This window comes from Cydia pomonella, chromosome 5 (assembly GCF_033807575.1).
Source record: "Cydia pomonella isolate Wapato2018A chromosome 5, ilCydPomo1, whole genome shotgun sequence".
Classification (NCBI taxonomy): domain Eukaryota; kingdom Metazoa; phylum Arthropoda; class Insecta; order Lepidoptera; family Tortricidae; genus Cydia; species Cydia pomonella.
The window spans coordinates 6,171,924-6,186,319 of NC_084707.1; the positions used below are offsets into that span (position 1 = coordinate 6,171,924).

A 14,396-nucleotide genomic window follows, 5' to 3' on the forward strand; every position below is an offset into this window, starting at 1 on the left:
TCTTCAGGATTTCTCCGATTTGATCAGAGAAAGTCCGCCGAGGTCTACCCCTTCCAGCTCCCTCTTCTACTTCTCCCTTATACACTCTCTTTGTTAACCTTCTTTCACTCATTCTTTCCACGTGTCCAAACCATCCCAACAAACTATTTACAATTTATATTTATAGGCAAAAAGTCCTGCGTAAAAGTCTTAGTAATCGAGGTTTTGTTCTTGACATTTTCCTCCTCCAAAACATAACCAATCGTAATGAAATTTTGGGAACGGAATGAAAAATAAATTATTTCTGTCTGACCGTTTTGATTTTGTCGTTTATTTTTACCGCTTTTCTGTCTGTACGCCTAGCATACAAAATCGGCAAAACACCAAAAATGGCCAAGTTACGGCGCATTTATTTGGCCATTTTTAGCGCTTTTTGAATTAACCTAGTTCTTATAAAAATGCTACTGGTAATATTGAACTCTTATAAAAATATTCATCTAAGCCCAAAATCCAGAGAGCAAAATGGCGAGAACGTTTGTATGGAAAAATGACCACTAATGTTTCCTCTTAAAGGCTTTATGCCGACCACACAATCAACAAATAACAAAATTCGCCAAGACAAGAGAAGAATTGTTTCTTTTATTTTTATTTACTAGCTGTCCTACTTACTGATGATAAAGTGAAAACAAAAACTATAATCGGCTGAAATATCGTTGATCTAGTTCGTGACAAATAAAATAACACAATAATGGTAAAGTGCTTTATTCATTACTGAATCTATACAGACTTAGCCAAATACAAAAACATCAACAATTTCGAGACGAAACGAAATCATAAATACTTAGCACAGTACTAGAGCCAACAACTTCTTAATTGACTTACTATGAGAAACAAGGCAGTGACAGATGTGCGACTGAAAAAAATAAGAGTATTTTTACATCATATCAGTCCTTACTTAACATCTAAGCTATTTGAAAATAATCCATTGAGAATACTATCTAATTTACGGAACAAAGGACAATGATGAAAGTATATTTTATTTAAAAAATCTACATTGGAAACATTGTTTTTTGACAAGTGCTCTAAGAAAAAAAAAAGGCCTTTTTGCCAGCTATGACTAAAAATATTAGTCATGCAGTATTCGTAAATAGGGCCACGGTTCTATTATGACATGAAAAAGAACTAAACTAGCTATAGTCATGGTTATGAACATTAAAATTCATTCATATAATTCGATTTTGTTGCTACCATATTATAAGCTTCGGTTAGCCAAATAAATAAATACTTACTTAATTTACAATAGCTTTCGAGAATTAACCATCAGCTTGAAAGATACCGTGAATTAATAAATAAATGGACTTTGTATCATTAAGTCATTAACTGAAATATGAAACCCCTTTAAATGAAACAATAAAAGGCCCTATACCAACGTCGGTTGGTCCATTTTTCCGTTGTCCTTGTAACAATTTGATTGGTTTAAATTTCTGAATTCACCCTAAATCGGCTGGACAGTCTAACTGAGGTAATTAAAGGGTAAATAGGGTAACTTAAAACCTAAGGCCGCTCGCACACGCGGCGACTAGAATCGATGCTTTTGTCCGATTTCCAACGCGTTTTCATCCAGCTGCCTTTGAGAGATTACACGAAAAACATTTGAAAAGGTTGTCAGTTCCATGTTTAACAGCTTTCCATATAATAATGCCTCTTTTAAGCTGCATCTTTTAAGTATTCTTTACAATCATTTATACGTTCCAATAGTTATCACAAAGATCATTGATGTGAAATCTGAAATTACTGAAAGGCGACTTTTCGACCCAACCTCCGAGTCTGATTGGCTAAATATCTTAAAACTAAGCAATAAAACGACTTCCTATCATGGAATATGGATACTATTCATTAAAATCTTAGCCAACCCAATATACAAATAGCACAGGTCCACAGGAGCACATAATGAAAAATGTAAGAACAGGCCTGTTGAGATATTAAATTAAGGCCATCGAATCTAAATAATGTAATGTTTTTGCAGTAATTGGATAATTTCTTTTTCTTGATTTGTTTGAAATGTCTATACATTTTAAATAAAAGCTGCCATAATTAGGCCGTTCACACACACTGCCACGGGCAACAACAGGTCGCGGTGTCAGCCGCGACATATAAATCATACCGCGTGCGGACGCGCATATATTATTAATTAACTAACTGATGTAGTTATTGTAGTTACATGTATTTTGAACGACAAATTATGGTGTGGGAACGTCAAAGATAATTTATAACAGGATTTTAAAGTCTAACGTGTAATCTCCCTTGATTGTGTTTGTTTAAACCGCGTTGCCCGCGCTGTGAATGTTGCCGTTGACGCTCAGTGGGATGGTATTGAATTCGTCGTCGAGGTCATCATTTTTTCTGTAACAAACCAAACACAATATTAAAAAGTGGCTGTGACAGAATCGGACAGACAGACGGACATGACGAATCTATAAGGGTTCCGTTTTTTGCCATTTGGCTACGGAACCCTAATAAAAGGATAAATATATGAACAATTGAATTAATTTATTCTACTTATTACCCATGAAAATGCAATACGATTACAACATTACAATCAAGATAATCAGCACTTCGCAATATTACAACGCTAAAATTAGCTTTAAAGGCTTATACTAAGAAATGAAGTCTCGCGCTAATTTTAGCTATGGTTTCGATTTATATTTGCCTATTATACGTACAGAAATAACCCATAAGTACTTTGAAATTACACGTAAAATTAAATACAAAGTTGAGACGAATCTCATTAGACGAGTATTCAGCACCGTGATTAATCGTAAGTCGGAAATTATCACGTTTTAACCTTCTGAAGACTTAAACGCACAAAGATCTTAAATTAACAAACTCCGAAAGTTAACAGATGTCAAACACATCCTTGCCTCTCTTAATTTTATCGAACAAAAAGTTAATTTTAACTTGAAACAAAAATTATTAGGTACTGGAAGTTAACTCGTATAATCCGATGGAAAAATTAAATTAATTAGGCCGAGACAGAATCAATCAACTCTCAAGAAGGTTGATTAGATTATTGAAAATGCATTAAGTAAGTTATAAGTTTAGCGTTTAAAAGTAAATGGTGGCGTCGGAGCGGCGGGTCGAGTACGAGTAATCGTGCGGTTGCGGCTAACCTAATAACTGGATAATTGTAGCAGAAAATAAAATAGCTAATTGTAAAATACTTCCCGACTATCGAGAATTGATATTTTATTTTTATTGACACGGACGTTTCAGAAACGCATCTAACAAGCTGCCTGTGACATTAAAAAAACTTTGATACTTTATACTATGGAAGGTAGAAGCAAGGAACAAAATCTCCATATACCAAAAAGTGTCCGACAATAAACCATAAATAGGTGGCGCTACAATACCTAGCATACTTGAGAAAAAAATCTAATCATAGACAGCGCACTTCACTCCGTCAATAACGCCTAGGTTCTTAGCTACTCTAGCGCTACTCTGGAGAGATTTGGAACTATTATTTATAGCTGATAGCTGGACACTTTTGCAACAATTCTCCCTAAGGAGTTTCTGTTTCTTGCCTCTCCCTTCCATACTTTATACTTTTTCAATGGTTAATAGACTGATAGTTAATTATCTACTCCTAACACTTAGTTACAGAAACATTTTTAAGAGTGCACTTTAAATACCTTCTGGTAGAAAATGCCTTGTGGCATTAATCTGCCATTTGTACTTTCTTATATTGTGCAATACTTAATGTATCATTAAATAAATCCCTTTGAAAAAATCAATTCATGCTATCACGAACGTATATCTATATAACCTAATAGTTTTGTTGACGGTTCACAGAACATTAGTATGTTCAATCAATCTTGAACATTTTTAAACACATAACGCATTAATTAAAGATATTAATACAATGTTATGAGAAGAAACGACGACTTTAAAGACCAAAAATCAATCTTAATTGCATTTTTGGTGAAAGCAAAGATCTGCTTTATTACAATTTTCAAAGTGCCATATGACTTTTAGACTAATTTGTCGGCAAAATAAATTTAGAAGCGACCGGTTACAGCGCGACGTCAAAATTTTACCTCATAAATTTAAATTAAGCCACAGCCCACGAATTCTTTGAAAAACAAATTATAACCTATCAGCATAAAAACACCGCAAATTATTCATAATTCCTTAAAACTTTTATTACGCAAACATGACATCCCATTAATAAATTAACGTGAAAGATGAATTTAAAAGTTTTTAATGAGAATGAATTTCGCAAAATTATAATTAGGTCAGTCGGTTGTTGCAATTAAATTTGTTTGTGACTGCGTGCCTGAAACATCTCGTGGCTTTTGCGAGTTCCTCGTTCTTTTGAGTTTCGAAAACATTCGTGCAATAATAAGACGTAACGGAATGGAAGATATTAAAAAAATAAGTTGAGGCAATATGAGGTAATATGATGGGCTTTGTTTTACTTCGTTAACCTAGTGTGAGTTTTTTCTTTTTTCAAGGCTGCACAGAATTTTCGAGTAGGTACCCTTGACACGATTAAATTAAATGACCATCAGTTTCAGAAATGGCAGAGTCACAAATATTAAATATACTTATTGTTCAAATACTAAAAATGATCTTTACCTATATAGGAGAAAAAGCCGCGGTTAATTCCCATTTGCAATACGATAAGAATGAGTGAAGTATGTTGTTTTTAAACCTGAAAAACCAGAGTCTAAAGCCACATCCACATTGCTGTTTAGGTACATATAGGTATGTAGTTGTCGTCTAAATTATTCACGTTTCCGAACGTACTACTTAAATACTAATTTAAGCTCGAAGTCAAATTTTGTTTAAAATTGAGGCAGTAAATGAATCCCAACTGCAACAGTCCAAACTCGTTAGTCGTATCTCGAACTCGAAGAAAGTTAAACTGAGATTACAAACTTGGAGCCTATGCAACAACTAACAAGTACGAAAAACTGTCCACTCAAGCTGGATTAGTGGAAGTTTAGCTTAACTGTAAGCTTCACTCATAAACTACGAAAGAATGCGATCCGGCAAAAGTAAAATCGAAAAAAGAAATTCGCTCTGTCGTATGTATCCCCTACACTACAAGCACCGTCTTCAAAGCAAACGTAAATATGAATAAGACGATCGCCAAGGTCGTTCAAAATCATAACAGAACCCCTAGTGTAAATTTATTCGATAGTGTCACGTGACGTACGCGTTTGCGCTAAGTCTCATTTTGTATGGGATTTAGACACAGCGCACCAAGTGGGACGTTTTGGAAACTCAAAATCCCATACAAAATGAGACTTAACGCAAACGCGTACGTCCCATTTCGCTATCGAATAAATTTACACTAGGGGTACAGATTGTTACATTAGAATTGACTGGTGTTATTGCACTCTAAAAAACACTCGGACTTCTGCATGAGTGTTACGTTCCGAATGTAAAATTCACTTTGCATCATAAATTGACACTTTACTACCAAATTCAGTTTTCCCATTTTTGTTTTCCATTTTAGAATTCAGGTTCCAATTTGTAAAGAATTTTGTTTATCTATGTATAAATTATGTATGATCAAAATTCTGGAAAAAATATATTATATAAAATTCTGGAATAAATACCATTCTCTGACGTATCAGATCAATTGAAGGACTCAACTTCTAAGTTCTACTTATAAGAGACGTGACAATCGGATAACTCTAACTGTAGACCCATCTAATTCAATCACGATCGTTAAACGTGAGTAATTACTAATTACCAAAAGAAGGCGGGGGATATATATTATGCATATATTACTATATGCCCCATATATTTTGCATATATTACTATCTTTTCTACTTACCACAATCTAATCATCATCATATCAGCCTTTTATCGCCCACTGCTGAGCAGGCCTCTGTTTCGAGTACGCCACATACAATCTAATGTATGTAATAAATCTACGTAATTATTCTAATAAGATTTATTTTTAACAACTTACTCTCTCCTCCTATTTACCTCTCATTATTCCGTCTCATTTTAGTTTTTTACATGACAATTATTATAATATTAGTTTTATCATCGTTATCACGCTACCGATTTCCATAAGTATAAAGTAACGTGTTGATCTGTTGATCTATGTCAGATAACACATGAACAAATCAGTAATATAATATAACACTCAGTAGCCAATTACGAAATAATGAGATTAATCAGAAGCTCGAAAGGGCGAGTCTAATAAGATAGTAGTTATTAATTATTATAGCTCGTTCTTGTAAACAAACATCTGCTGCTGACTCTACGCGGTGTTTTTTTTTTCAATGTTTGTTAGAGGTACCTAAATATATGTAGGTAATATTCGTACATTACAGAGCGTCTTGTACAGTAGGATTCAAAAGTGCATGGACAGGTTATGAATGAAATCATTCATAAATTTTTCATGCAAATTTAATCCTGATGATACAACAGGGCCAACCCCGAAATCAAGAAAAAAATGACTGTTTCATACATGTCTTCCATTTAGATGATGTTTTTAACAATATTTAACTTAGTGCAATATTATGTATTGCAAAATCTTGAAAAAACGCTGTCTAAATCATGTATCTTTACTTGTGAAGACCGAAATAAAGCTTAAGGAACCTTGGTAAGTCTATAGGATGGGGTTTTGCTTTGGAGCGAGAGCGAGAAAGCTTGGCCCATAACTGCGTGCCCAGGATGACCCAACGGCTGAGGGCCTACCGCGAACCACGTTCGTGCCTCTCTGTCGCACTTGTAAATTCGTGCGTAAGTGTGACAGCGAGGCAACACGTCGAACGTGGTTCGCGGTAGGCCTTCTGGTTAGCTTTAGAGACTAACTACAATTTTAAGATGAAAAAGTTACTTCTACCAATACTGCCAACAGTTTTGCTAAGTTAAAGTACGCCCACGCTAGGAGTATTCATCGTCATCTTGCGTCTTCAAAAATTAATCAATTCAATTAGCCTTGCGTCAAATCCTACTATGGCGAAATATGAAAAATTAAACTACTTCCAAACTATGCCCTTTTTTCAAAATGCATGTTGCATGCATTTCAACTTGCCACCTGTTGATACCTTTGTTGCTATTATTATGCATAACGTGTACATGCGTGATAATATTGTGAATCGAAATAATTAAAAAAAAACATCTGTAATACAAGCTTTTATACCTGACTGTCGAATAATTCTGCGATTGTACTCGTACCATAACATTGCATTGTCACCCAAGATACATAACATGTATGTGATGTTTCAGCTCAATCAAATAATGGAAAGTGTATATAAAATTATTAAATGTGTAAATTAACTGCCAAGATTTGCCCCGAACATTGCAAGTCAAATATAAGCTTGTAAAAAGGCAGTGTGGACTTAGATTTACATATGCGCTAGAAGTATTGAGCTCTTTGCGTTTGGAAGACGAACTTAAACAAAAACCAACTGGTGTGGACGTATTTTCTACATAATGTGACTAAGAATTACATATGAAATAATAACTAGTGGGTTATATTACATGCCAGAGATCTTGCGTTTGCTTCTCTTGAGACGTTAAGCCGAGCAGGGGTAGAACAAAGGTTTATGTAAATTTTCGCTAATGAACAAAATAATTAGTGTTAGAAACATGACAATATCAGTCTTCAAAAGTTTTGCCGTAACCAATAGACCAGTACCGTAAATTTCCTTAACACCTTCGCTGCGACAATTAGTGCAACTGGGACTAAATTCTTTTCGTTGTATTGTTTTTAGTCCCCAAAAATGTGACGTAGTGTAGCTTTTTGTATGGGTGATTATTAGTTTTTACTTTTTCTCACGTAAAATATAATCTACAGCTATTATAAAGACATGCAATATTTGATGTATTTGGTAGAAGCCACCAAAACAAGCGTGACAGAGTGGTCAGAAATAAGACAAAGAAAAGATTTTTTACTCAACTCGTCATTAAGCATGGGGTATTTCAACTTCATTCTGCAGTGAAGGTATTAACACTATCTACTAGTATATACCATGCCAAACGTTATCTGGCTTGAATAAACAGTGATTCTCTACCGAATAGCTGTCTATTGGAGTTTCAGAAAATAGTGTGCCCAATTAGAGTGAGTTGTTAAGAAAACTTAATGACTGTCAGTTTTATGACAATAATAAACATGAAATTTCAATAAAAACTTCCTTCTGGTGGTCATTTCGTAAACTATAAGCGATAGTATAATGTAAAAAAGGCAAAAAGTTGATTCCCATAAAGATTGCATCCTTAATTGTCGTCACAAAACTGACAGCGATTAACTTATCTTAATTGCTCTCTAAATTAGGTACACTTTTTCTGAAAACATCCCTATATCTAATATCGATAATGCTCGCCGCTTGCCGTTTTCCCATTACGCGACAGCTGCTAGCTGTTTGATAGACAACTGTTTTCAAGCCAGACGGTGTTTGATATTGGCATGGTAAGCAATGTTTAGGTTCAGGCTACTGTCAATTATAAAAAAGTCACGCTAGACCGGGCTGGAGCTTCCGGCGCATCGTTTTCTATGGAAAGCACCACGTGATCACCGATCAGCCGTCATAGAAAATGAGGCGTCGGACGCCTCGGCCCGAGCCCGGCCCGGTCTAGCGTGAGGCATCCTTAAAGCGGCAAATTCAATCTAATTCAACTACAGTTTTACAATTCAGTGACTTTTGTACAGGTGGCTCTAAAATATGTTGAGTAAAATTTTAACTCCGGCACATCATTCTCGGCAACTCAAAACTAGTAAACGGATTTTCATGCGGAGCAGGGCATTAACAACCGGAGTCGCCATTAAGAGCTTACCTCTTTGTCTAAAACCTCGACCTATGGTCATATTTATTGTATGGACAGACGTTTATCTGACATAACTATTTGAACATTACGTACAAACAGCCATATATTTGACATGCCCCTCCCCCGCAAAAATCGGCAGACTGTTTTATGCAGAAAATTACAGACAAGGCGTATCCGTTTATATCCTCGAAGTATTTTTGGGCCAACCCGTACTTATAACAAAAGACCAATTCATCTTAGTTCTCAGGGCATATCACTATAGCTAGTTATATAAAGATAGTACGACCGCTCGCATCATCAGCTAATGGCCCGACTTCCTGTGGACTTTGGTCACTTTACGTATCGCAGTAACTCACAACAGCTTCGCCACTGACAGTTTAACGGCTGACAAACAACGAACCAATATTGGTAGGGTAAAGTTTATTGTGCAATACATGTCGCTATGAAAGGGAGATCACAGCTTAACACAGCCAGCTCATTTGGAATTTCAAAAGCGTTTTCCCTCGCAATCCCTAATAACTTTTGTCTTAAAGTCACTTTCTGGGTTATAGTTTTAATGCTCAGTCGTCATAACACTCATCTGCCATAACGTGATGATTGTCTTAAAATTCATTCGTCCTGAACATTCTTGCCATAACTATCAATAATCCTATTTTCCTAATATAAATAATAACATCAGTTTTCATGAAAACTTTTGACCTAATTATTTGCCATAAATATTTTGTCATATGCTGCGGCTTCCACGATTCTTCCACGACACGAGGCTAGGTTAGAACCGCGACATTCACACAAACTGTTCTCAGAAAAGCGGGTTAGGTATGGTTAGAACTGTGACCTCCGCAAAAAGGAACTGTTGCCATAAAAGTGCATTAGGTTAGATTAGAACTGCGATCTCCACGAAAACAAACTGTTGCCAGAAAAGTGTGTGTAGGTTAGAACTGCGTCTTCCACGAATCCATGAAACGAAACCGACAGGAAATTAAATTACTTTAGGTCAGAGTAACAGATATATTAGGACAAATGATCTTTATTATAAGTTGCTGTTAGGGAATTACATATTAGGACATGAAGTAATTATAGAAAATCTGTCCTGCTTCTCGCAAATGCAGTCATCACATTGGAAAACTCATGGAATTGTTTATCTAGTTCTTCTTTAATGAGGTCATTATTTAAACGATATTTTCATGCAAGTACTGCATCTGCTATAAGCAGTACAGAGATAATATTACGATATAATACATTAGGACAAAATAAATTAACCCATACCATGTTAGGACAAAGATAAAGATAGTTTATTATTTAAATAGGCATAAATATTACAATACGCTTATGAACATCAAATAAAGCTACACCGGCTCTAACCCTACACCTCTGCCTCGAGAAGATTTAAATCTCCACTCAATTGGAAGAGACAGCGTTAAGATAAATGATCATTATGGCAAAAAGTATTACGGAAAGGGACTGAAAACATAGGAGAAAAAGTTTTAGGAATCCCGATTAGATAATTTTAAAACACCTACACGCAAGGATAAAAAAAACTTAAAAAGCTTTATATAGATTAAGTACCGTTTCAATTAAAAAGTGTGTGCCCGAAAGATAAATTTAAAAGGTATGAAAAAAAGTTACAAGTACAGTTTAGGAATATAAGTTAAATTGAGCCACAAATTACCATAAAAAACAAATCTAAAACAATTTTTTGTGCATAATTTGCATCGTACTCGCACAATTCGTATGTCCTTTAATGTTTCTGTTAGCCATACATCTGTCACGCTTTTATTTTCAAGTGGATCCTCTTCGCCACATATCGCTGCGGTTTGATATTGTATATAAAGGTCACAGATGTTTTGTGTGACCGCACTAATGAAGCTCTGTTATGTGTAAAATATGCGTCAATATGCACGCGCGCGTGCTTTTCTGGCACCATGTGAAGTGTGGCGACAGTTGTGATGACAATTAGTGGGAAGTAGGTCACAATTTCGGTAACTTTTTTAACCGGCATAATAAAAGGTGATTTTAGATTCAAAAATTGTATACAGTAGGTACAGTGCTGTCAGTCGTTTTCCTATAATTGGGGAGTATTTCCTTTGTCTAATGTTATCCCTTGTCCCCAGTGATCAAACTTGAATTTATCTCATCCCTTGTAAACCATATTGTATCAGTCTCACAACGGAAATAAGCCACACAGGGTTCAGAAGATGTTTCCTGAACTTTTGGATGGTTCCGAAAGATATCAACATTTAAAGTATGTATAAAAAATTAACGAAATTCAGCTTATTTTAGAGATTGCAAAAAAATTACAGTTTTTTTATTATAATTTAGCTGAACTAGCTTACGTTTAAATTATATTTTATTGAAGACGTCATAATAACAAACAATACTAGCGAACACAACCGTTACGAAAAAAAATATCATATTGTTTCGTAACCTAGCCTAAGAAAGAATATGAATAAAGAGAAAAATAATATTCATAAGAAAATACTGACTGTATTTGTCAACGCTAAAAATAATATGATTGACATTTACAGTACAGGATGAACCCACACTATGGGAAACAATATATTATTAGCCATTCTATTTATCCCATACCACGCATCCCCGCCGTGAATATTTGATATAGCAGACTGCATTATCAAATATAATATTAAAGCGAAAATTCACCAAATAATTTACGATCCATGTACGCCCTGGGGCGTTGCTTATAATATCGTGGTTACATTCCCCGGATAACGAAGTGCATAATATCGTCCTTTTTATGGGTATTAGAATTTGTAAAAGCGAGATGAGGGTAATATAGTACCTATTATTAAATGGAGATGGAGCAAAATAACATAATAAGGCCGGGAAATAAAGTCGTAACTACAGACGATACATGTAAGCAACGCGAGAATAATACAATAGTCAATTTGTGTAATGATGTCCCTGTTATTTTAAGCATATTATCAATAAATGAGTATGAGTATGAGTATGAGTATTTATTTATTTAATCTTGAATAATAAAAACATGGTATGATTGAAAAAAAAAACTCTTATTTTTTTTTTTTAATAGGTTGATATAATATGTACTTAAATTTAAATAAATAAATAATTGAGAACAATCTTGAACTGATCGACCTAGCCCTTGTACTATGAGTGTACTAAGCAACGATGAGATACATAGAAGACATCCAAAAGTCAGGAAGTATTCATGATAAACACACAAATAAAATGCCCTTAACAGAATTCGAACCCGGGACCATCAGTTTCGCAGGCAGGGTCACCATCAACTAGGCTGTGGGCTCTGTCGGACGAGATTTACTCAATAACAACCATATACACACACAACAGACATTATAACATTCATAACGAACGTACTCATCATCATCGTCTCCTAGCCGTTTTCGGCCACAGCAACTGCTTTCTGCCGCTGAGAATGTCGCTGGTGCGCTCTCAGGTGACTGACGTAGCCAATCTTAGCAGCGAATGTGCGGCCACACTCGCTGCAGGTCAGCACCCCTCCGACGTAATTATGTCATGGCCGTAGGTGGTCTGGCCTTTAGCTCGTCACGCTTATCGCCGAGTTCTATACGAACGTACTACCCCACTATGTAAAACCTATGTATGTATTTTTTAAACCTAAAACCTAATATTCAGTTATCCTACACATTTGTCATTGTCTAAACTACAACCATAATAGAAGGAAGGTACTAACTTTACACCAACGGATAAGCAACACGAGAGATAGCCCCAGGGTATAAATCAAAACCGTCGCTCGGGCTTAGGCCTTATCTGGCAAAGGCTCATAACGAGCCTATACGTTTCGTATATGACGATACAATGCTATCTTGTCATGTCTTTCATAACCTTATTAACAAGTACATATCGAAGTATTGTAAAGCTCAGAGTGTGTGAGCTGAGAGTGTAGTGTAAATTTATTCGATTTCGTGACGTGACGTAAGCGTTTGCGTTAAGTCTCATTTAGTATGGGATTTAGAAACAGCGCGCGCAGCGAAACTCAAAACCCCATACAAAAGGAGACTTAACGCAAACGCGTACGTCACGTTACGCCATGGAATAAATTTACACTAGGGGTACTGATTCAAGAAAGTTTTCTTTTAACCCTTTACTGGGCTGCGAAGAACAAGCGTGTTTTATTAAGTATTTAATATAGATTTGCAACCGTATTGGTCTTGTACAAAATGTATTTAAGAAAGTCGGGTATGTGTAAAACGGAAAAAAACGTGGGATACGGTAATCCCATTGCCTGTCTGAGTAATGAACTGCCATATTCAATTTAGTGTAATGGTATTCTTTATCAGGCAAAGGGTGATATGACACCCACATACTTAGTATAATCGTTTACCATAGTCAGTTTTCAACTCTAAATCTCCTAAGAGGACAAGTCTTTAAAGGGAACTTTTGAAAGTGCGCAAATTCCCTAGTTATATGGCTCCCGCATATACAATATTTTGACGACCGATCTGTGGGTAGTGACCCTGCCTATGAAGCCGATGGTGCTGGGTTCGAATCCCGGTAAGGGCATTTATTCGTGTGATGAGCACAGATATTTGTTCCTGAGTCAGGGGTGTTTTCTATTGTATTTAAGTATTTGTATGTTATATATATCGTTACCTACCCTTAACACAAGCCTTCTTGAGTTTACCGTGGTGTAAGAATGTGGCAAAATGTGACATATTTTGTTCCTTTCTAATTTGGTTTTAGGTGTATTTCTGTTTATTCGCTACATTTCTTGAACTTTACATAAAATGCTTTGTTGAAAATATTTCTAGCTCATTGATATTCTTTTCTTATTTGAGCCATGCTCTCGTGGGTGTAATTTAGGTGAGCCCTCCATTTGTTTCGATCCCGCGATATTTGATGTTTTAGGATGATATGACATCATCTTAAATTGCTCCGTAATGTATAGTTATGTAAGTCTTAGCCTTATAATTTTGTGACATGACTGTAACAACCTTCAATAATCTTTCCTTTTGCATTCGTATTTCATGATTTGCATGAATAAATTCTTCGGCAAACAGAACCAACACACAAATCGGGAAACATTTAACAGAGTCAACTTAACTTAGGTTCTAATTTGTTTTTTCCAGGTCTTTTGATTATCTTTTCCATAATTATGATAAACGGCGCCGATTCGAAGAATGATTAAGACACGTTTAAGATCTTTAAAAGATCGATAACTAAACGACATGTCAAAAGTGACGTTTATTTCGATTCCGCTGAGATCCCAATAAGATCTATTTACGATATTTCTAACGTCAAAGTGACATTGGTTGCCCGAATCGAGCTGCTTCTGTCAATTAGACGACATACAAACGATATCTAAATGAGAACTTATCTAAACCAGAACTTATCGTTATCGTATCTCATTCTTCGAATTGGGCCGAAAGCCCAAAATGAAGTTGGAACAGATTGTGTCCTATCTGAGTCACGTTTGGTGGCAACAAGTACCTACCGCAAGACATACACGACCCGGTTAGCATCATTTCAAGCTATAGGATAGAGTGAGATAGTAAAATAAACGTCCTCACATATGTCTCGTTCTTAAAAGACCATCGTGTATGATGGTGCGAATACTGCTTAATAAAATCAAAGACTATATATATAACTTTTATATTTTTTTAAGGATC

The 14,396-nt window shown here is 35.5% G+C and overlaps 1 protein-coding gene across 3 annotated transcripts in view; it reads right to left on the minus strand.

The window, feature by feature from the left end:
* Positions 1-725: 725 nt before the first annotated feature.
* Positions 726-14,396, minus strand: part of LOC133517609 (uncharacterized) — a 214,972-nt gene continuing 201,301 nt past the window's right edge. For 2 of the 3 annotated variants that reach the window (XM_061850950.1, XM_061850949.1), the window contains exon 9: positions 726-2,382. In XM_061850950.1, the coding sequence (XP_061706934.1) occupies positions 2,298-2,382 (85 nt within the window). In that variant the 3' untranslated portion in view covers positions 726-2,297. Of the gene's footprint in view, positions 2,383-7,488; positions 7,567-14,396 lie in introns of all 3 variants that reach the window. The other variant, XM_061850952.1, reaches the window with a different exon arrangement.